The 22,469-nt window shown below is 47.2% G+C and overlaps 1 protein-coding gene across 1 annotated transcript in view; it reads left to right on the top strand.

Moving 5' to 3' along the window:
- Positions 1-20,341, top strand: part of LOC142590152 (uncharacterized) — a 28,006-nt gene extending 7,665 nt beyond the window's left edge. Inside the window, exons 3-12 of the mRNA XM_075702042.1 lie at positions 3,026-3,060; positions 4,130-4,338; positions 5,367-5,487; positions 5,941-6,007; positions 8,292-8,375; positions 11,901-12,053; positions 16,099-16,307; positions 17,353-17,473; positions 17,921-17,987; positions 20,269-20,341. Coding sequence (XP_075558157.1) covers positions 5,368-5,487; positions 5,941-6,007; positions 8,292-8,375; positions 11,901-12,053; positions 16,099-16,307; positions 17,353-17,473; positions 17,921-17,973 — 807 coding nt within the window. The 5' untranslated portion in view covers positions 3,026-3,060; positions 4,130-4,338; position 5,367 and the 3' untranslated portion in view covers positions 17,974-17,987; positions 20,269-20,341. The remainder of the gene's footprint in view (positions 1-3,025; positions 3,061-4,129; positions 4,339-5,366; positions 5,488-5,940; positions 6,008-8,291; positions 8,376-11,900; positions 12,054-16,098; positions 16,308-17,352; positions 17,474-17,920; positions 17,988-20,268) is intronic.
- The last annotated feature ends 2,128 nt before the right edge of the window (positions 20,342-22,469 follow it).

Below are 22,469 nucleotides of genomic sequence, written 5' to 3'. Positions count from 1 at the left end.
CTCAAAGCAGCAATTATGTTGATAACAAGGTCGATCTCCTCGACGATGAGCTATGCCGCATGGTTAGCTTACGTAATAAGGAAATACAGATCACGGAAAACACGTGATAAGCGCAAACTTCAGACAATTCGAGGAGTGGGCACAGGCTACAAAAGATGAAATGAGAGACGGGTGAAGTAGAGTGGCGTGGCACTGACACACACACAGGCAACTAGCAGTGTAGTGAACCTGAGGTGATCGGGCTACCCATATCGACGCAACGATTCAAGCTTGGAGAGGAAGAGAGGTACAATTAATCGGATATCTAGCCGAGTCAATCGGGACAGCCGCGGGAAGGATTCATCCACAGAAGTGACACGCACTTCGACATAGCTGGAAATGAAGTATATTGTCAGTTTTTGCATGACTAAGCTAGAGTGCGGGAAGGATCGACCCAAATATGAGAAGAGAGTAATCTACTCAACTTCAGGGCTATCGCAGCCCCTATGCTGTTTTTGTCAACCATATTTGTGGACCCCGCTTCGGGATACATAGAAGGCTCGTACTGATGGCACAGTACCCACACTGAAAAATAATTTAGTTCGTGCGATATTCAAACCATTACGTGAGTGCTTTCGTTCATCGTGTTTTAATAGAGAGAAATCACCGCATTTTGCGATTCCTTCTATGACATGAACTCCTTTGCGTTTATGCGGTTGTTTGAAGCGGACACATATTGGCATCACGGTCACGGTCCGTCTAAACTGCTTCGGAAATGTTTAATGTTTGTAATGCGATGTTAAGTGCTTGTGCAGACCCTGCCTAGCATGGTTCCGGTCATGCGGTCTGACGGCGTGTCGTCGCTGCCTTTAGTATAATACGACCGAGGCACACTTAATATTGACTCTATTTAGCGTGTGTACTAGCTTTGCGTCAAAGCGGGCTGCGGTAGGTTCACTTGCTGCCGAGAACGCGAAACATGAGAAGACCAGCCCAGACCGCCCAGTTAGGTCATTGACTCTATCACAGTTGTGGCGGCAAAAAAAAATAAATGGTAAAATCCTTCATGGCTTTGTCTTTTTCCATGCTGAGGACATAGCATCGATCGGCGTTATTTTGTAGCAATGAAGGAGAGCGGATGTTCTTTTTGACGCTGCTAGGCCCAGAAGTAAGCGCCAGAGCGGGGGAGGGGGGAGAGGGTCTTTTCTTTTTCACTTTGATGATGGCCCCACAGCATTAGCGTCAGCAATGCTTTGGTAGTACGGCATGCCTTAAGCACGCCCAATTCTCCCACGCGTCCCTAATTTAATTTGATTGGACGCTCTAGCATGGCACGAGATGACGGCAGACTAAAGCATTGATCTGCACGCTGATAGGAACTGAGTGTGCATGTGACCTACTTGAAACACGGTAACCAATCACGGATGAAGAAAAGCTAAATCTTTCGGTACAAGACTGCGCACAAATCACGGACGTCATTTGGGCAGCGTGTGCAGTGTGCCAGTTGCACGCTCCATTCGTTACACTTCAGACATGGCTGTAAGAGGTGCACCCGACGAAGATACGCCCGGCAAAAATGGTTCAGAACGGTGTAGCCACAACTGAAACAAAAAGTGTTGGCAAAATGCTGCTTATGAAGGTCAGAAGTAGCAATAGTTGGTTCCGAATGAGACCAAGCTACTTCAGACTTAAAGTAGGACGCCATGTGCCATTTAGAGAAAGTTTGCAGTGTAATGGACACGGATTACTGGTCTGTTATGTCTGTGTTATTGAGTATGCTCTTTTTAGGCACCCGGCAGCCTCATAATGTGTGTAACAATATTTTATTTCACTTTTCGGAAAAAAATAGTGAATGTGGGTTTTACGCCAGCACTCATAAATGTAATTTGCCTCGTTACAACAAAACTATTCTTGAGGCAATATAGGGGAGTTCTTGAGCTGTCCAATGAACGAAAACTAATGACATGAAGCGAATGCTCGGAGTACAGTGACTAAACAATAATAAAGATGATTGTCCTCTTGACACGCTTTGCTATAAAAGGGAGCCATATCAAAAGTTGTTGCACGATTTTACTTTTTGCGGTTCGTTGCAGACTCAACAGTGGGAGAAATAGGTCTGCAAAGTTTAACTAAAAATCTGTATTATCAATAAAGATACGTTTATTCGCATATGGAACAATCTTGAAAAGAAAATACGCAGGCTCTGAGAAAAATCCACAAAACGATTTTAACGGACTGCATAGCGCGCAAAAGACTTTCAGGAGGGCTAAATTCTCCTGCTTTTGTAAACGTGTCTCGTGCGGAGTCTTCTTCTATAGTCTGCGTTTAAGTACCTATAGTCTGCAGTCTCAGTACCCAGAGCCGGGGCGGCCGCGCACTGTGACGTCTGCTTGTTGATTACTCGAAAACATTTGTTTGCCTCACCTCTGCGCCCTGAGCTTGCCCATACTGTGGCTATTGGTATGAAAGAGGAGACGACGACAGCGTGTGAACACCCCTAAACGAGACAATCCGCCTGCTCCTTTGACGTCCGCAAAGAACCCCCAGAGCGTAAACGTGTTTCAAAAGTAGCGTGTCCCCTTGGCGAGAGTTGATGTCGGACCGTAGGCCTTCAGGAGGAGTCGACGCCACGATATTTGGTGTTTAGGAGAAGTTAATTAATGCACGGTTAATTATGGCGCTCGAGCCCATGACCTTCGGTGAGAGCAAAAAAAATTTGAAATAACGTCGCATTCGAATGAGAATGTCAAGTAGTTTACTGAATGTCTCGTGAGGCCGCAAGCTTTAGCCTTCGTCCTTTTTGCCGTATGCTACAGTGACTGCCGTATTTATGGCTCCTCCTCTGCCATATACTGTGTGGGAGAGTGAGCTACCTGCATACGTAAACGTAACTAAAGAGAGCATCTTGTACCGTAGGGAAGTCAACTTCACGGGCTGAAGTGCTATTTCCTGCGACAGTCCATGTTCGCCCGCTTTTGATTTTCTTTATAGCTGGCCGTCTTTGCTCTCTCTCTCACCGTCTCTCTTTCTTTCTCCGATTTCACAGGCATCAAGGAAGAAGGAAGCATTACACCAGACCTAGTGAGTACCGCATTAACTGAATCATCTTCTGTGAAATGAAAATTTGACAGCCCCCCGAAAGTTATACGAAGCTGTACGGAACAGATCCTGCATTTCCCCCAGACATAAATCTTCGCATTTGGAACAAATCTTGTACTCGTGATGTTATCGAAGTGCATAATACGCGCCGTAGTTTCTAAGTGCCTATGGCGTTACGCTGCTACGCACGAGGTCGTGGGTACGAATCCCGGCATCCGCGGCCGCATTTCGATGTGAACGATATGCAAAAATTTCCGTGTAACGTGCATTGGGCACTCGTTAAAAAAACATAGGTGGTCAAAATTAACCCGGAGTGTTTCACTACGGCGCACCTCGTAAATAGATAGTCAGAGCCCAGAATTTAACTTTGTTGTCGAACCGGAAACATTCACCCAGCCAGACTGCCAGTCTCGTGCTTGGTTGAGTTCTCAGTGCGCTTGTCTTTCTTTAACAAATAAAGTAGAACTTTTTAGGGAGTAGCGGGACATCAGACTCGTCCTTTAGAAGAATGTTGATGTAATAAGCCGATTTTGCTATGACGTGCGGGAATGCATCGCCCACATTCCCGGCCGGATCAGATACCTGCCTTCAAGCGTAATCTTCTGCACAACGCGCGATTCTGATGGGAGCCTGGGAAGAAGTGAGCTTATTCGAGCACGAATCGACACGCGTGTGCAATACCATCAAGTCCGGACACCCGGCGCTTGCTTCGTCAGCAGAATATATGCAGGCCGCTTACGGACAGCAACAGCCAGCAAGCCTATAAGAAATTGTTCCTTTGTTTATAACTGGCCCAATCGTGGAACAAGAGTGCGGGGCTTTACGTGCTTGTACAGTGTTGTAGCATGCTACATTCCATTCGTAATCGAACACTTCCAGGCTATCTTCCCGCTGACTGTCCAAATGACTTTTGTTCCCTGTGAGAGCAAGCCTCACGGTTACCCCCATAAAACAATATACCACTTTATGGAGCGCGAATGCATTTGTTGTACACAGGAGCGAGACTTGTACTCACGATTGCTTGCATGTGTTCGCTGCACTTCCTGTCAAGCTGTTCCCACTGGTGCTCCAGTCGCCGGGGCCAGTTATCTTCACCGTGTTCGCCCTGTTACTCACCGTGGCTGTTCCGCTCTCTGGACTGGAGGTACTCTGAAAGCGCTGCAAGGACCGGCCCGAAGAGAAAGAGACCAGTTTCACCAGCCTGCCAGACTCCGTTGGCAAGACAACGTTCTTGCATTGGATACTGGCTGTATGTCTTACGTAAGTGGGGTGCAATAGCGTGCGTGCTAGAAAAAAATATATTTCGGGTCGAGATATGCTGAATGAAAATATGTATGTTCGCAAGTGTTCCGTCGAATATTGACTGACGTACCGAATAACTCGCTAAATGTAAACATTCGCACACATTCGACGTACGTCCCCGAGATTAGGGCAAGGGATAACTTCTGATAGAAATAGCGTCTACCTACATCAATTTGTATGGCCGGGAATTTCCTTCACTGCTAAAGCAGCAAGCAAGCTGTGACCGCGACTATGAACTTGTCAAGTACAAGTTATCATTTTGCTAAGGCAACTAACGTTCATATTCGTCCGCTGAGGTATGTCATTTCTCGCGATGTGGTGACCCCCCGAAGTGCACCAACAGACACCACTGTGCTTTGAGTCTGGGATGCCTATTTCCGCGCTGATTGGCGAGTGGTTCGAAGTAGCCTGATGTTTGCTCTTTCATCTCTCTACGGAACGTGGCCGGAGGGGCGCGGCTTGTAGCACCCGTGGCGACAGTGAATAAAGTCTCGTTTTTGACGGGAGACAAGATGAGTGGAGGTTGGCTAAAGACGAACAGGGCCTTCGTTATCGCCTTTCTTAAAAAAAGACAAATACAACAAATTCCAAACCCTACAACTGGATCTGAAGTTCAATCACCTGCTCTTAGTTGTCGCAAATAAACGAAATGCCAATATTTTAGAAAAACCAAGAACGTTTACCACAGTGACCCTTACGTTTGCGGACAAAATTGGCTGCCTTCTCAAGAGCGACAACGGTGGCGCAGGGCCATCGTGTTAGTGGTCCATATTCTCTGAGAGGCTATACGAAGGGAATATTCGCCTGACTATTTACGTTTTGAAAAGGTTCGCGGATGCCATTAACTGTGTAACTTGGCACATAAGACTTCCGGTGACAGCTAGAAATACAAATTGCTTAGCTCCTTCAACGCATGGCTAGTCATTACCTCTTAATTGTCTTGAAAGAGGCCAAACTATTTTTTTGTTTTATTTTTGTTTGCTCAGGATGATGTGTCTCGGAGCACTAGCAATGGTGCGGCACGCATCGGTGGCTGTGGACGCCGCCAACGAGCAGGCGCAGTACCTGGCCAAGAACTTGCCAGATGTCTTAACGAAGCCGTCACAAGTAAGTGTGCTTTTACATCAGGGAGAAAACGGGCGTGCTATGCGTGCTTTTTCTTCAAAAGCAACGCCAACATTGGTAGACGTCGAGTTCCGCTTCAGTGACGTAATAATAACGACCGGGGATGATATTTCACAGTCGATTGATCGCCGCAGAGCCATTGCGAAATCTCTGAAAACCTAATTCTAGCCCAGATGGTGTAAATTAGCTTATATTATGTGTTGAGCTACCAGATACGTTCTGTACCGGTCGAAGAATAAAAGAGAAATATGTACCGGTGTGGCAGCGCAAGAGTTAGGCGCAAGGCGCAAAAAGATGGTTGCACATCATTTTTCTATGAAGAAAGATCGCGTTTACATTGGCGTGTTTATGTGTGGTCATTACATCATTTCTTTGTTCAAAGTATCGCGTTCGGTATTTTAATTCCCACGGCTTCACTGCCGCTTGTATTTATAGGACTTGGCTTTAATAGCCGGCACGAACATCGACGAGTTCTCAAAGGCAATTGATCAGAGGATAAAAGGTAAGCACGTTTTGCAGCTTCTACGTGTAATGACACCTTTAGGTTATTGCTTTCGTATACCGTAACGCTGTTACAATACCACCTTTGCCAGCAGAGAGGCAATGAAGCCAAATAATGTACATAAGAAAATGCAGCTTTTTCCTTTTAGATGTGTTCTTGGTTGAAATATATTGCGAATAAATCAGTTTTAATCAACATGCGAAGAGTAGACAGCTTGCTGCAAGCAAGATCCAAAACTACATCCAGACGATGCGTGCGGTGCTTTGACAGTTTACCTGCAGTCGCGACTTAACTACCCGTGCCCTTTCTGGGCTGAATAATCAAATGCGTCACCCATCAAGTTCATCGAGTGTTCAGCCAGGTTCCATCTTGTTCATCGACTGTTCAACCAGGGTCATAGCGGTAGGTGAAGCGTTTGCCAGAATTCACTTGTACGTCTTAGTTATGGCGTTTTCCACAGTGCAGTGCTGCTCAGGTCTGTTTAACAATATCTATAAATCAATGAGCTTGAAGCGCCAGTGTTGTTTGCAATGCCAACAGTTGTGCTGAGGTGTCAGCGAACACAGGAGCTCAGAACGACATGCATTGAAACAGAACTTGTGTGAAGCCGTGAGCCCGTCAGGGTGGGCCCTGAAAAAGGAAAGGTTCAGCGTTGCCGATACGGAAAATGCTGTCTTGCCGGATTGCGTGGTGGTGCTCTTCTGTGCCACAAATCTCTTAAATATAGTGGGGAACCATTGTGTAGGAATGAATCGAAGATCGATGAAATGATTCTCGCTGAAAACCCGTCCACCATCTGCCAGGACATGGACAGGGCGAGCGTCGAGCACACGAGCGACTCGTGTGCAACGGGGTCGCTATGGACGGCACGATGTTGGTGACTTCAATCTCCCACCTGGGCCTGGTTTCGGTGCTTATGACTCACGGTCCGTGTTCGAAAAAACAGTGATCCTGACAGAAAAAAAAAACCTTGCCCCAATTAGGTTTTCGCTACCATTAGCATTTCCGCTACCAATAGTCTAGTCGTTCTTTTGCTACTGTACAACGTTGATTCGTTCAGCTGCTTGCGTTTGCTATCCTTAAACGGCATTGTCTCGACCAGATTTACTGCGTCCTCATTCATTTCTGGCTGAATAGCGCGACGCGCTAATAAAATGTGCCTTATGGTTTCCACTCTGTCGCCGCAAGCTACGCAACTGTTGACCCGTAGAAATGCGTGAGCGACTCACGGTACCGGGGGGGGGGGGAGGAGAGTAAACGGTGAGGAAAAGGTGCTAAAAGGGTCCGCGCACCCGTGTCGTTAGTACTGCAGTGGAGGTGGGTGGTGGTCCAATTGCGACCGAATATATATAGTCAGAGCCTACGCAGTACCCTTATGTGCATTGTAGCAATGAGTCACGACGTAAAACTGTTTTGCAGCGAAGCTGTTAATGCGGGCCCTATGCCATCGTTGCCGGACTTGGCTAAGAAGAGGCCACGTGACCTAGTGGGAGAGGACACGAGCTGAACAGGGGTTAAGGGGTATTGAGTGGCCCCTTTCCACTTTGAGAATATACGCGGTGCATTTCAGGCGATCGAGCCAGATCGGCATCGAATTTATCGACGATTGATTACGCCCTGCTGCAAAAAGAAGCAAATGTTATGCTGGCAGTTAGCGGCCAACGAACGGGGCCCAGCGATTGAAACGTGATACTAGGAGCGCTTCTTGCTGATGTTTCTTACGACAGCAAGAAGTTCCGTCAGCTACGTCAATCGTCAAACGAATCCAACCAATCGTCAAAACAATTGGAGCACCCGCATATACAGTAGTGGGCCTTGCGCCCAATATATGGTGCTTTGGATTAGTGGACCCGCACGTTACATCGCAGCTACAACTAGGGAAAGACCTAGCGTAGTGCGTACTCCTGGGGAAGAAGCTGCCTACCGCGAGCGTCAGCGAGATTTGGGATCGTGAACGGGCTCGTCGTCGTTGGGCCGACCCAGAGCTGCGCCGTGTATCGCCGTGAATCACCGCCCAGACAGAAACCTCACGCGCAAAAAAAAAAAAATTATGGAAGAGCCGTAAAAAATGCACTCTTAAAGCATGCTCTACCACGCTAGTCACGAGAAAGCGAAAATGAGGTGAAAGAGTGGTGAAACAAAAGATTTACAAATACAGTCTGCTTACCAAGTTTAACTTTGCATGGTTTAACACTCAAAGTGTAAAACAGCTTCTCTGCTCAACCATATTCACGGACTGAAAGAGGCTGTGATGTCTTCTTCTTCTTTTGTTAAAACATTGTAGACTGCTCCGAAGAGGCGGCGTCCATGGTCGACGAGGTTGTAGACAACAGCGCTCTGCTGAAGTTCGTGGCGACCACAGCCAAGCGTACGTACGGCTCTGAAGGAGGCCTTCAACTTCACCTTAGAAAAAGCTTTTTTTTCTCGGAGATGTATGAATACCTTCAGGCATCTTTGACATTAACATTCAGACTTACTCGAGAAAACGAATATTTGCTGTATGCGCCACAAAAATTTTCATTTAAGTTGCGCCAAGAACCTGAACGTGCAGCAATAGCTTCTCGCATGCAAATTGTTTGTGAATTATTTTTTTTTGCGAATAAGGTATTAACACACGTTTTGCATGGTGTCTGAGATCCAGAAATACTAAAAAGAGGCGTGCTGCAAATTGAAGGGACAATAAAGGGAAATATTAAGTGAAACTGAATTCCAGATTAATGCTCTAGAACGCCTAAGGCGACAATATTATCGCGAACATAGATTTAGTAAGCGAAAAGTTGAGGTGAATGCATGACACGATGTGCGACTGGCCAGAGACATTCAAGTACTAGTACGATGTCGAAGGCACTCCTCATTTTATTTCTGTCGATAGTACTCAACTCCTCGTATTAAAAGGTAGCTGCATTGCATTATAAGATGGAATAAACTGCTACTTGTGCAGTTCAATTCGATGTTAAGAGAAAACGCATTGAGCCTTGACAACGACGCGGGCGGTCGAAAGGTGTCGTTTTCGTTCGGCTCTGCACCGTCCGCGCCTTCGTGTTTCAGTAGTTTCGTTAGTGCGTAGTGCTGCGCTTGTTTTGCTGGCTCGCGAAACTGCAACAAAACGCAAGTAGCAGGGACTTCCATGTGTAATTGATGGCCCGGTTTGTTCATGGCCTCGCGTTTGGGCTTCGCACGCACGCACGCACGCACACCACGCACACACACCACACACACACACACACACACCCACACGCACATATAGTGTATGCAATCAGATAGCGTATGCCACCAATCTCCTACTCGGCTTTCTTTTTTCAACAAAACGAGCGCTGCGAGGTTTCTGGAATGGTATTTTAACAGTCCACGTTGACTCAATATTTGCCTGCAGTGTTTCTTTAAGCGAATATGTTTGAGTCAGAAAGGTTTATTGAAGCAACGCTTTTGGGAAACCCGACATTGTGTAACCACGGCATGCTTCACCAGCATGGCTTCCCGTGCTGTGTGGCAATTATTGACAGTTCGTGGTGAAAACTAAATAACCTAAACTGTTCTTCGGGCTACGAAGGATATTGTGTATTTTTGTGTCGATCAACTTGAGGCTCATTTGCTATTGCGAATAATCTCATTTCATGCTCCCTAATATAGCTTAAATAGCACGACGAAGGAAAATGTCTTTTTCATATGAAGCACAAGTTTTACTCTTTCTAGAAGGTTTCACACGGCGCAACCCAAAGGAACTCAATTTACTTCACCGCTGTGTGTATCACATCGCTTAGCGTTGCACCTAGAAACCATTTCAAACGCTCGCGTGCTCAGCGGCTGCGCCGCCGTCGTTGCCCGCGTCGCGCCTTCTCCGTGCACGACACGAGACACCATAGGACAACCGTCGGCATAAATTTAGGTTGACGTTTACTGAGCTTCTCGTTGGGATCCGTACATGCACAAGGGTGTTAAGTGGGCATGGCTGCTCAAGAACAACATTAATGCATGTGTGCTCAACCATGTTCTTTTAGCAGCGCAACAGAGAACGCTGGCGTGGGCCCGCCACCGAGGCAATTGAACGCTACATCGATAGCGCGTATATCATGCGAAGCATATTAACGTAGGTTTCGGGCCTTCGCGCGACGCCCGGCGGTGGCCACCATTGACCCTGAAGGGGGGTCACGTGACATGACGTCACGTGATGACGTCACACAGGCTGCAGATGGGGCCTCATATCGCGCCGTCGGTCGCCTCCCGGCGGTGGCCACCATTGACCTTCAAGTGACCTTCAAGTAGGTCACGTGACATGACATCACGGGATGACGTCACACCGGCTGCAGATGGGGCCTCATATCGCGCCGTCGGTCGCCTCCCGGCGGTGGCCGCCATTGCCCTGAAGTGAGATCACATGATGTGACGTCACGTGATGACGTCACACCGGCTGCAGATGGGGCCTCATATCGCGCCGTCGGACGTCGCCCGGCGGAGGCCTCCACGCTTCGGTTCGCGCCGTCGCGCGCGACGCGGCGGTGGCGCCACCATCGCTGCATCACGTGATATGTGACGTCACGCCAGGAATGAAGCGGCGCGCGCCCGCCGTCGCGTCAGTCTCTGTGCCCGCAACCGCGCCCGCGTCTTTGCGCCGGGCGTGTATGCGGTCAAGATGCCTCCAAACGCTAAGGATACGCTAAGGTTAAGCCCAGTGGATGCTTCGCATCCACTGGGCTTAACCTTGATAAGCCTCCTATTTTTTCCAGTCAAACGTACTGCTCGTTTCTGGATATCCTCCAACACTGCGGGCCACAGCCCGACGTTCGCCTTCGATAGCAGGACAGCACTACTGCGGCGCCAAGGGCGCGAGAGTCCTTCGAGCGTCAGCATGATTAGTATCCCTATAAGAAATGATTTCGATAGCAATTATGCGGAATCGAAGTGCGTTCACGCCATCACAACCGTCGTGAAGTCGCGGCTTACCGACGGCGCATGCGCCGTTCCGCGAGAGGCCGTTTGTGAAGTTTCCAGATAAGATGCCGGCAACGTGCAGCGTGTTTGAGCACAAGAACGAGGAGGCCAAGAGTGTGCACCGCTGCGCTTCGCTGAATCGGGTTTGCGGTAGAGCCATCGGGGGTGTTCATCCTAAACTGAAGTACGTACGCACTCAGATCGACTTTTCTTTGTCCTCGTTGATTTCGCATCTTCGCATCTATTAGGATTGGGAGTTTCTATATTTCCTGTGTTAGCCTTGTGCCCATGACTGTTTCAATTCTTTCAAGACGCAAGCTACCATATTCTAATTAGAGCCTATATGTTATCTCATTTGTATTACCATTGGACAAGCCTTCATAGCCTACAAGTCGAGAAAAAATATCACGAATGCCTCTAAGATAGGTTGAGTCTTCGTTGCGTAGGAAAAATCGACTATAGGAGAAGACTACAACACCAATCACTTCACGTGACAGGGGCAAGTCTGTCATAAATCACTATCAGTTCTGCCTGAAGCGGACCCGCTGAGCCCTGCCACGTCAAGAGACGACGCAGTTTGTTTCATTTTGACACCAGATAGTTCCGCGAAAAAAGTGAACATGAAGTGACTTCTGCGGTGAGAAAACAACCGCAACATCACCATTTCGAACTCACGGCCCCTGCGGCAGAATTCATTCGTGTGAGTGGACTTGCTAACCGCTGCGCCGTCGCGAACGTTATGCTTTTGGTCATTTGTGGTTACACCATTCTGGCAGTGGTGGCGTCTGTTGACGCACCCTGGTGGCCGAAACCCGCAGCGCATCGCCAAGGACGGCGTTGTGTGCGTTGTGTATGAGTTATTATTGCTATGACGGTGGCGATAGCTGTGATATATCGCTGCTGTGGCAGAAAAAAGAACAGTCTAGAGACGGAGAAATTGATAAAAAGTCCCGCTTCTATCCAGGCTGCAGCGATTCGAGGAAAACGGTGTTCACAAAAGTTCCATCTGGCAACCTAACAAGTCCTGCTGGAGTTAAAGGCAGCCCGGTGGTGCAGCTCTTTGTGGGAATGCATCGACGATTAAGTGGCATCTTCTTCTCGGACGAGATTCCGGAAGGTAAACGTGGGTAATATTTGACGTCAATGTTGGAAGCAATACTGCAGCAATACATGTTACGTGTATGAAGTGCGAGAGGAAGACAGAGAAAACAGACGAACCTGTCGAGAGACATGGATCTTCGTCTTTGTGTTTTGCCGGCCTTCACTGTCTTCCCGCTACAGACTGGTGTATTGTGGAAGCACCTTGAGACGAGCACTTAACATGGAAACGGATAAATAACGGATGCGCGCGTGTCAGTGGCGTGCCATTGATTCGCCAAACGAATACTTACCTTGTTCTTGGTGATGCTTGCGTATTCGAAAATAAAAAATGTAGCAGTTGCGGTAGGCACTGAAAAAAAAAAACAATTCGTTATCGCGTCTATACGAGCAAAGGCGGATTTTCCCATTGAACGAAATTAGGCGGCATCGCTCAGATTTACCGCAGAGATTTTTTAGCAGTATAGTGAGGGAGGAAATTACGCTACATGAGATTTGTACTAGACCATACACACTGAAAAGATGCACCTATTGAAAAGCAGTTTGTATGGGGTGTTACGAACTCGCCGAGGCACATAGTCAATGACGCAGCGTTCTTGTGATTAAAGGCTATGAGAATGGACACATTGATAACTATCACTTTCTCTGTCATACCAAGATATCCCTCAACCCATCACGTGCTATCAGCTATTTCAATCTCTACTATCAATCACTGTCCCTTGCGCTAGTCTGTTCTGCTGTAATTTTCAACATGCCTGTGGAGCATGTTCAAATCCTAAAATATTCAGCAGCAACGTCCTGCAAATTGAGTGTCCTATTATATGTTGTCGCCATGCTGCAACCCAAGCATGATGTTAACGGTGACGTCAATGCAACATATTACCGCCGGTACGATATTTTTTTGCCATTTGAGGCGGACCGCTTTCCACCGGATTATCGCTGTTATATATTGGTCACTCGGCGAAAGGCGCAACTATGACGCTGCCACGTTTCTTATTTGCGCTGATAGGACCCCAAGATGGCGGCCACGCTGGCATCAATGCAAGCCATCTATGGTTAGAGAGTAGCAATGGCGAAGAATTCAAAATACTGCGAGAAGACTTGCAAATAGAATATTATTGGGCGAACTTGTGCACAGAACTCAGAACTGAGCTGGCATGATGACTATATGAAGCTTATCGAACACGGTCAGCGGTCACGGAAATCTAACTACTAATACGTGGTGTTTACATGCGTCAGAGTACATTTTCGAGCAGTCGCTGGTCGTCGCATTGATTGCAGATTCGCTTTGCGCGCCCAACTTGATTAGACACGGCGATTTCGGTGTCGCATCGGCGAGAGCCTTTGCAAAGGGTCGGATTCCATAAACGCGTCTTGCACAAAGGTGAGGACCTGATGAGAGCTACAATTTGACAAAAGCGGTCACACCCAGGAAGTAAAACATTAGATGCTCAAGTGTTCCCAAAACTTCATTTACGTGAGAATATTTTCTGATTGGCCGCCATTTACGCACCGGTCATTCGTAACACCGATAACTTTGCTAACGACGATAGAAAATCGCTCAAGCGATGACCAATCGCTTAAGGCGTTTGAGTTTTCATAATGAAAATACTGAGAAAACGTGTGGGCCCAAAGAGCAGGGGCTTAAGGACAATTGGATTAAGTATACCGACATAACAACTAACACAAAAAACAAAAAAAGAAACCGAAGAAGCTTACTTGGACATGAATTCTTATAGCTTTTCGTTCGCGAGAATGATTGCCACTCGCTTACCAGCTCCGCTAACGTGTCATCACAATTTGCTGTCTGTTTCACCTGCTTTTACGAACAGTTTATAAATGGGCTCACGAAATAAGAGCGTTTGTGGCAACTCTTCCTGCATATTGTGCCCTGTTCAGATTTATGCGGATCAAAATGTTACAGGAATTCAGGAAGTGACAAACCCTTCTAGCAACTTTAGTTGTAGATTGCTGCCAATGTTTCGGTTAACATAGGGCTCATATTTCGGATCCAATGGCCGAGTGAACGCATTCCTTAGTCCGTACAATATTCAAGGCATTGCTTTGCTGCTGCCGTTATTCATGTAATCGTCAACATAATTTATCAAGGCTAACGAGAAGAGAACATAGCTCCAGGCTGAGCTACTGTTAGACTGTACATCATTATCGAAAATCTAGCGACAGCGGTAGTTGTGATACAAGTGACTGAAATTGCGCTGGCCTCTTGCACAGTAATCAGTCCTTGATGTCTGATTTCAAATTAGATTCAAGTGACTAACAATAGTCGTATTTTCTTCCTCCTTTCCTATCGCTAAAACTGCTGCATTTACAAAGACTCCGCATGGTTTGACTTGGATCTCAACGCCGATGTGCTCGCATACTTCAATGGCCGTGGCCTGCGCCTTCTGTTCATAAGGCACTGCACAAGTTGAAGAAACCTTTCGGAATACCTATTGTGACTTTGAAATATATTTAATGTGAAATATGCCGGCCCCTGTGTTTTTATTCTTCATGCAAAGCTCGCGAAAAGACAGTTCTGTGTAAGACAGTTTCGTATGCTGGGACGCCACGTACCCGAGCACATGAGGGTTGGAGTGCAGTGTCGTAGTTAGCTACTGCAGAATGCAGAATGTCGTAGTCAGTTACTGCATAATGCAGAATGTTGTAATCAGTTACTGCAGAGTACAGGATGTCGGAGTTATTACTGATCATGGAGTACTGTAGTTTGTTCCTGGAGAATTGAGATGGTCTTAATTAGTTACTAAAGAGTGGTGTAGTTACTGCCGAGTATATCACCGCGCTCAGTGCCGCTTTTGTTGCTTACAATTTTGTGGCACCAAGTTACAGGCGAGAGACAAAAATAATGTGGCATTGAACCGTTCTTCGTGTTTGGTAGCACGCCGAGTGAAGAAAGTTAAAGTTTTAAAGCAAATTTTGGTAAGAATATCGATGTGTTCAACGTTCCTCGGTTGCTGTGTTTGTGCTGACTAACCCGTCAAGTTTTTCATTGTGCCCATGCTTCAGGTTGCGCTTTGAAGTTTGCGTGTGCTTCACTTAGGCTTTCACTTAATTTTCTTTGCTTTCTGTTCTCGAGCTTTAAGAAGTAAGAATGTGCCATGTGCACTAGTGTAACTGGTTTTATCGCAACAATGCAACGCTTGCATTTGTTTTGAATGTGGTGCCGGTTTGAGTAGTTTTTTACCAAGAGTATGACTTCAGGATTGTGTTCTTTGTGTCGGTTTGTGTCATTTCTTCAGTTCGAATGGGTACCACTTGTTTTTCTTTGTATATTTTTATTGCCTGTTGATTACTTATTCTACTTATTCTGGCAGACGGGTAATAACATTTCATGGATTGATGTTCTTACTTAATTCATTTAGGGCGCAAGTTTCAATTTCAAGATAACAGGGGGCAATGATGATGTTGCAGCATAGCTATATTAGTGCCATTAGGAATACAGTCCACCCAAATAAAGTAGAACTTTTTAGCGAGTAGCGGGACATCAGACTCGTCCTTTAGAAGAACGTTGATGTAATAAGCCGATGTTGCTATGACGTGCGGGAATACATTGCCCACATTCCCGGCCGAAACAGATACCGGCCTTCAAGCGTAATCTTCCGCACAACGCGCGATTCTGATGGGAGCCTGGGAAGAAGTGAGCTTATTCGAGCCCGAATCGACATGCGTGTGCAATACCATCAAGTCCGGACACCCGGCGCTTGCTTCGTCAGCAGAATATATGCAGGCCGCTTACGGACAGCAACAGCCAGCAAGCCTATAAGAAATTGTTCCTTTGTTTATAACTGGCCCAATCATGGAAAAAGAGTGCGGGGCTTTACGTGCTTGTACAGTGTTGTAGCTTGCTACATTCCATTCGTAATCACACTTCCAGGCTATCTTCCCACTGACTGTCCAAATGACTTTTGTTCCCTGTGAGAGCAAGCCTCACGGTTACCCCCATAAAACAATATACCACTTTATGGAGCGCGAATGCATTTGTTGTACACAGGAGCGAGACTTGTACTCACGATTGCTTGCATGTGTTCGCTGCACTTCCTGTCAAGCTGTTCCCACTGGTGCTCCAGTCGCCGGGGCCAGTTATCTTCACCGTGTTCGCCCTGTTACTCACCGTGGCTGTTCCGCTCTCTGGACTTGCGGTACTCCGAAAGCGCTGCAAGGAGAGGCACGAAGAAAAAGAAACCACTTTCACCAATCCCCCCGACTCTGTTGGCAAGACAGCATCCTTGCTTTGGATACTGCTTCTATGCCTTACGTAAGTGGGGTGCGGTAGCGTGCGTGCTAGAAAAAAATATATTTCGGGTCGAGATATTTTGAATGAAGATATGTATGTTCGCAAGTGTTCCGTCGAATATTGACTGACGTACCGAATAACCCGCTAAATGTAAACATGCGCACACATTCGACGTACGTCCCCGAGATTAGGGCAAGGGATAACTTCGGAGAGAAATAGCGTCTACCTACATCAATTTGTATGGCCGGGAATTTCCTTCACTGCTAAAGCAGCAAGCAAGCTGTCGCAGCGGACAGCGACTATGAACTTGTCAAGTACAAGTTATTATTTTGCTAAGGCACCCAACGTTCATAATCGTCCGCTGAGGTATTGTCATTTCTCGCGATGTGGTTACCCCCCGAAGTGCACCAACAGACACCACCGTGCTTTGAGTCTGGGATGCCTAATTCCGCGCTGATTGGCGAGTGGTTCGAAGTAGCCTGATGTTTGCTCTTTCATCTCTCTACGGAACGTGGCCGGAGGGGCGCGGCTTGTAGCACCCGTGGCGTCAGTGAATAAAGTCTCGTTTTTCTTGTTTCTTTGACGGGAGACAAGATGAGTGGAGGTTGCTAAAGACGAACAGGGCCTTCGTTATCGGCTTTCTGAAAAAATACAAATACAACAAATTCCAAACCCTACAACTGGATCTGAAGTCCAGTCGCCTACTCTTAGTTGTTGTCGCAGAGAAACGAAACGCCGATATTTCAGAAAAAACAAGAATGCATACCACAGTGACCCTGACGTTTGCGTACAAAATTGGCTGCCTTCTCAAGAGCGACAACGGTGGCGCGTGGCCATCGTGTTAGTGTTTCGTGTTCTCTGAGAGGCTATACGAAGGGAATATTCGCCTCACTATTACGTTTTGAATAGGTTTGCGGATGCCATTAACTGTGTTACTTGGCACATAAGACATCCGGTGACAGCTAGAAATAGATTGCTTAGCTCCTTCAACGTATGCCTAATCATTACCACGTAATTCTCTTGAAAAATGCCAAACTATTTCTTGTTTTTATTTTTGTTTACTCAGGATGATGTGTCTCGGAGCACTAGCAATGGTGCGGCACGCATCGGTGGCTGTGGACGCCGCCAACGAGCAGGCGCAGTACCTGGCCAAGAACTTGCCAGCTGCCTTAACAAAGCCGTCACAGGTAAGTGTGCTTTTACATCAGGGAGGAAACGGGCGTGCTATGCGTGCCTTTTCTTCAAAAGCAACGCCAATATTCGTAGACGTCGAGTTACGCTTCAGTGACGTAATAATAACGACCGGGGATGATATTTCACAGTCGATTGATTGCCGCAGAGCCATTGCGAAATCTCTGAAAACCTAATTCTAGCCCAGATGGTGTAAATTAGCTTATATTATGTGTTGAGCTACCAGATACGTTCTGTACCGGTCGACGTATAAAAGAGACATATGTACCGGTGTGGCAGCGCAAGAGCTAGGCGCGAAAAGATAGTTGCACGTCATTTTTTCTATGAAGAAAGATCGCGTTTTTATTGGCTTGTTTATGTGTGGTCATTACATCATTTCCTTGTTCAAAGTATCGCGTTCGGTATTTTAATTCCCGCGGCTTCCCTGCCGCTTGTATTTATAGGACTTGGCTTTAATAGCCGGGACGAACATCGACGAGTTCTCAAAGGCAATTGACCAGCGGATCAATGGTAAGCACGTTTTGCAGCTTTTACGTGTAATAACACCTTTAGGTTATTGCTTTCGTATACCGTAACGCTATTAGAATACCACCTTTGCCAGCAGAGAGGCAATGAAGCCAAATAATGTACATAGGAAAATGCAGCTTTTCCTTTTAGATGTGTTCTTGGTTGAAATAAATAAATCAGCTTTAATTAACATGCGAAGAGTAGGCAGCTTGCTGCAAGCAAGATCCAAAACTACATCCAGACGATGCGTGCGGTGCTCTGACAGTTTACCTGCAGTCGCGACTTAACTACCCGTGCCCTTTCCGGGCTGAATAATCAAATGCGTCACCATTAAGTTCATCGAGTGTTCAGCCAGGTTCCATCTTGTTCATCGACTGTTCAACCAGGGTCATAGCGGTAGGTGAAGTGTTTGTCAGAATTCACTTGTACGTCTTTGTTATGGCGTTTTCGACAGTGCAGTGCTGCTCAGGTCTGTTTAACAACATCAATAAATCAATGAGCTTGAAGCGCCAGTGTTGTTTGCAGTGCCAACAGTTGTGTTGAGGTGTCAGCGAACACAGGAGCTCAGAACGACATGCATTGAAACAGAACTTGTGTGAAGCCGTGAGCCCGTCAGGGTGGGCCCTGAAAAAGGAAAGAGGTTCACTGTTGCCGATCCGGAAAATGCTATCTTGCCGGATTGCGTGGTGGTGGTCTTATGCGGCACACATCTCTTATATATAATGGGGAAGCATTGTGTAGGAATGGATCGAAGATCGATGAAATGATTCTCGCTGAAAACCCGTCCGCCATCTGCCAGGACATGGACAGGGTGAGCGTCGAGCACACGAGCGACTCGTGTGCAACGGGGTCGTTATGGACGGCACGCTGTCGGTGACTTCAATCTCCCACCTGCGCCTGGTTTCGGTGCTTATGACTCACGGTCCGTGTTCGAAAAAACAGTGATCCTGACAGAAAAAAAAAACCTTGCCCCAATTAGGTTTTCGCTACCATTAGCATTTCCGCTACCAATAGTCTAGTCGTTCTTTTGCTACTGTACAACGTTGATTCGTTCAGCTGCTTGCGTTTGCTATCCTTAAACGGCATTGTCTCGACCAGATTTACTGCGTCCTCATTCATTTCTGGCTGAATAGCGCGACGCGCTAATAAAATGTGCCTTATGGTTTCCACTCTGTCGCCGCAAGCTACGCAACTGCTGACCCGTAGAAATGCGTGAGCGACTCACGGTACCGGGGGGGGGGGGAGGAGAGTAAACGGTGAGGAAAAGGTGCTAAAAGGGTCCGCGCACCCGTGTCGTTAGTACTGCAGTGGAGGTGGGTGGTGGTCCAATTGCGACCGAATATATATAGTCCAGAGTCTACGCAGTACTCTTATGTGCATTGTAGCAATGAGTGACGACGTAAAACTGTTTTGCAGCGAAGCTGTTAATGCGGGCCCTATGCCATCGTTGCCGGACTTGGCTAAGAAGAGGCCACGTGACCTAGTGGGAGAGGACACGAGCTCAACAGGGGTTAAGGGGTATTGAGTGGCCCCTTTCCCGTGTGAGATTGATGCACAGGGTGCATTTTAGGCGATTGAGCCAGATCGGCATCAAATTTATCGACGATTGATTACGCCCTGCTGCGAAAGAAACAAATGTTATGCTGGCGGTTTGTGGCCAACGAACGGGGCCCAGCGATTGAAACGCGATACTAGGAGCGCTTCTTGCTGATGTTTCTTACGACAGCAAGAAGTTCCGTCAGCTACGTCAATCGTCAAACGAATCCAACCAATCGTCAAAACAATTGCAGCACCCGCGTATACAGTAGTGGGCCTTGCGCCCAATATAATCGGCTTTGGATTAGTGGGCCCGCACATTCCATCGCAGCTGCAACTAGGGAAAGACCTAGAATAGTGCGTACTCCTGGGGAAGAAGCTGTCTACCGCGAGCGTCTGCGAGGTTTGGGCTCGTGAACGGGCTCGTCGTCGTAGGGCCGACCCAGAGCTGCGCCATGTATCGCCGTGAATCACCGCCCAGACAGAAACCTCACGCGCAAAAAAAAAAAAAATTCTGGAAGAGCCGTAAAAAATGCACTCTTAAAGCATGCTCTACCACGCTAGACACGAGAAAGCGAAAATGAGGTGAAAGAGTGGTGAAACAAAAGATTTACAAATACAGTCTGCTTACCAAGTTTAACTTTGCATGGTTTAACACTCAACATGTAACGCAGCTTCTCTGCTCAACCATATTCACGGACTGAAAGAGGCTGTGATGTCTTCTTCTTCTTTTGTTAAAACATTGTAGATTGCTCCGAAGAGGCGGCGTCCATGGTCGACGAGGTTGCAGACAACAGCGCTCTGCTTAAGTTCGTGGCGACCACAGCCAAGCGTACGTACGGCTCTGAAGGAGGCCTTCAACTTCACCTTAGAAAAAGCTTTTTTTTCTCGGAGATGTATGAATACCTTCAGGCATCTTTGATATTGACATTCAGGCTTACTCGAGAAAACGAATATTTGCTGTATGCGCCATAAAATTTTCATCTAAGTTGCGCCAAGAACCTGAACGTGCGGCATAGCTTCTCGCATGCAAATTGTTTGTGAACTATTTTTTTTTGCGAAGAAGGTATTAACACACGTTTTGCATGGTGTCTGAGATCCAGAAATACCAAAAAGAGGCGTGCTGCAAATTGAAGGGACAATAAAGGGAAATATTAAGTGAAACTGAATTCCAGATTAATAATGCTCTAGAATGCCTAAGGCGACAATATTATCGCGAACATAGATTTAGTAAGCGAAAAGTTGAGGTGAATACCTGACACGATATGCGACTGGCCAGAGACATTCAAGTACTAGTACAATGTCGAAGGCACTCCTCATTTTATTTCTGTCGATAGTGCTCAACTCCTCGTAATGAAAGGTAGCTGCATTGCAGTATAAGATGGAAGAAACTGCTACTTGTGCACTTCAATTCGATGTTAAGAGAAAACGCATTGACCCTTGACAACGACGCGGGCGGTCGAAAGGTGTCGTTTTCGCTCGGCTCTGCACCGTCCGCGCCTTCGTGTTTCAGTAGTTTCGTTAGTGCGTAGTGCAGCGCTTGTTTTGCTCTCGTGAAACTCGAACAAAACGCAAGTAGCAGGGACTTCCACGTCTATGTGATGGCTCGGTTTGGGCTTCGCACGCACGCACGCACGTACGCACACACACACACACACACACACACACCACGCACACACACACACACACACACACACACACACACACACACACACACACACACACACACACACACACACACACACACACACACACACACACACACACACACACACACACACACACACACACACACACACACACACACACACACACACACACACACACACACACACACACACACACACACACACACACACACACACACACACACACACACACACACACACACACACACACACACACACACACACACACACACAGCGTGCCACCAATCTCCTACTCGGCTTTCTTTTTTCAACAAACGAGCGCTGCGAGGTTTCTGGAATGGTATTTTAACAGACCACGTTGACTCAATATTTGCCTGCAGTGTTTCTTTAAGCGAATATGTTTGAGTCGCAAAGGTTTATTCAAGCAACGCTTTTGGCAAGCCTGACATTGCGTAACCACGGCATGCTTCACCAGCATGGCTTCCCGTGCTGCGTGGCAATTATTGACAGTTCTTGGTGAAAACTAAATAACCTAAACTTAGTCCTTCGGGCTACGAAGGATATTGTGTATTTTTGTGTCGATCAACTTGAGGCTCATTTGCTATTGCGAATAATCTCATTTAAGCTCCCTAATACAGCTTAAGTAGCACGACGAAGGAAAATGTCTTTTTCATATGAAGCACAAGTTTTACTCTTTCTAGAAGGTTACACACAGCGCAACCCAAAGGAACTCAATTTACTTTACCGCTGTGTGTATCACATCGCTTAGCGTTGCACCTAGAAAGCATCTCAAACGCTCGCGTGCCCAGCGGCTCCGCCACCGTCGTTGCCCGCGTCGCGCCTTCTCCGTGCACGACCGGAGACACCATAGGACAACCATCGGCATAAATTTAGGTTGACGTTTAATGTGCGTCTCGTTGGGATCCGTACATGCACAAGGGTGTTAAGTGGGCATAGTTGCTCAAGAAGAACAATAATGCGTGTGTGCTCAACCATGTTCTTGTAGCAGCGCAACAGAGAACGCTGGCGTGGGCCCGCCACCGAGGCAATTGAACGCTACATCGATAGCGCGTATATTTGGCTCCGTCGTTGTTTTAACGCGATAGCGTTAAGGAGCTCGTGTCGCAGAAAAGCCGGTGTCGTCGGCGTCGGCGTCCGCGGCGTTGGCCGTGAGCGATAAATCACGGCAGGCACTTCATAAATAAAAAGCAACTTCCAAGATGGGCTGGGTGGGAATCGAACCAGGGTCTCCGGAGTGTGAGACGGAGACGTTACCACTGAGCCACGAGTTCGATGCGTC

The sequence above is a fragment of the Dermacentor variabilis genome, chromosome 8, assembly GCF_050947875.1.
Source record: "Dermacentor variabilis isolate Ectoservices chromosome 8, ASM5094787v1, whole genome shotgun sequence".
Taxonomy (NCBI): Eukaryota; Metazoa; Arthropoda; class Arachnida; order Ixodida; family Ixodidae; genus Dermacentor; species Dermacentor variabilis.
The sequence above is the reverse complement of the archived record's forward strand: the minus strand, read 5'-3'. Positions and strand labels throughout refer to the sequence as shown.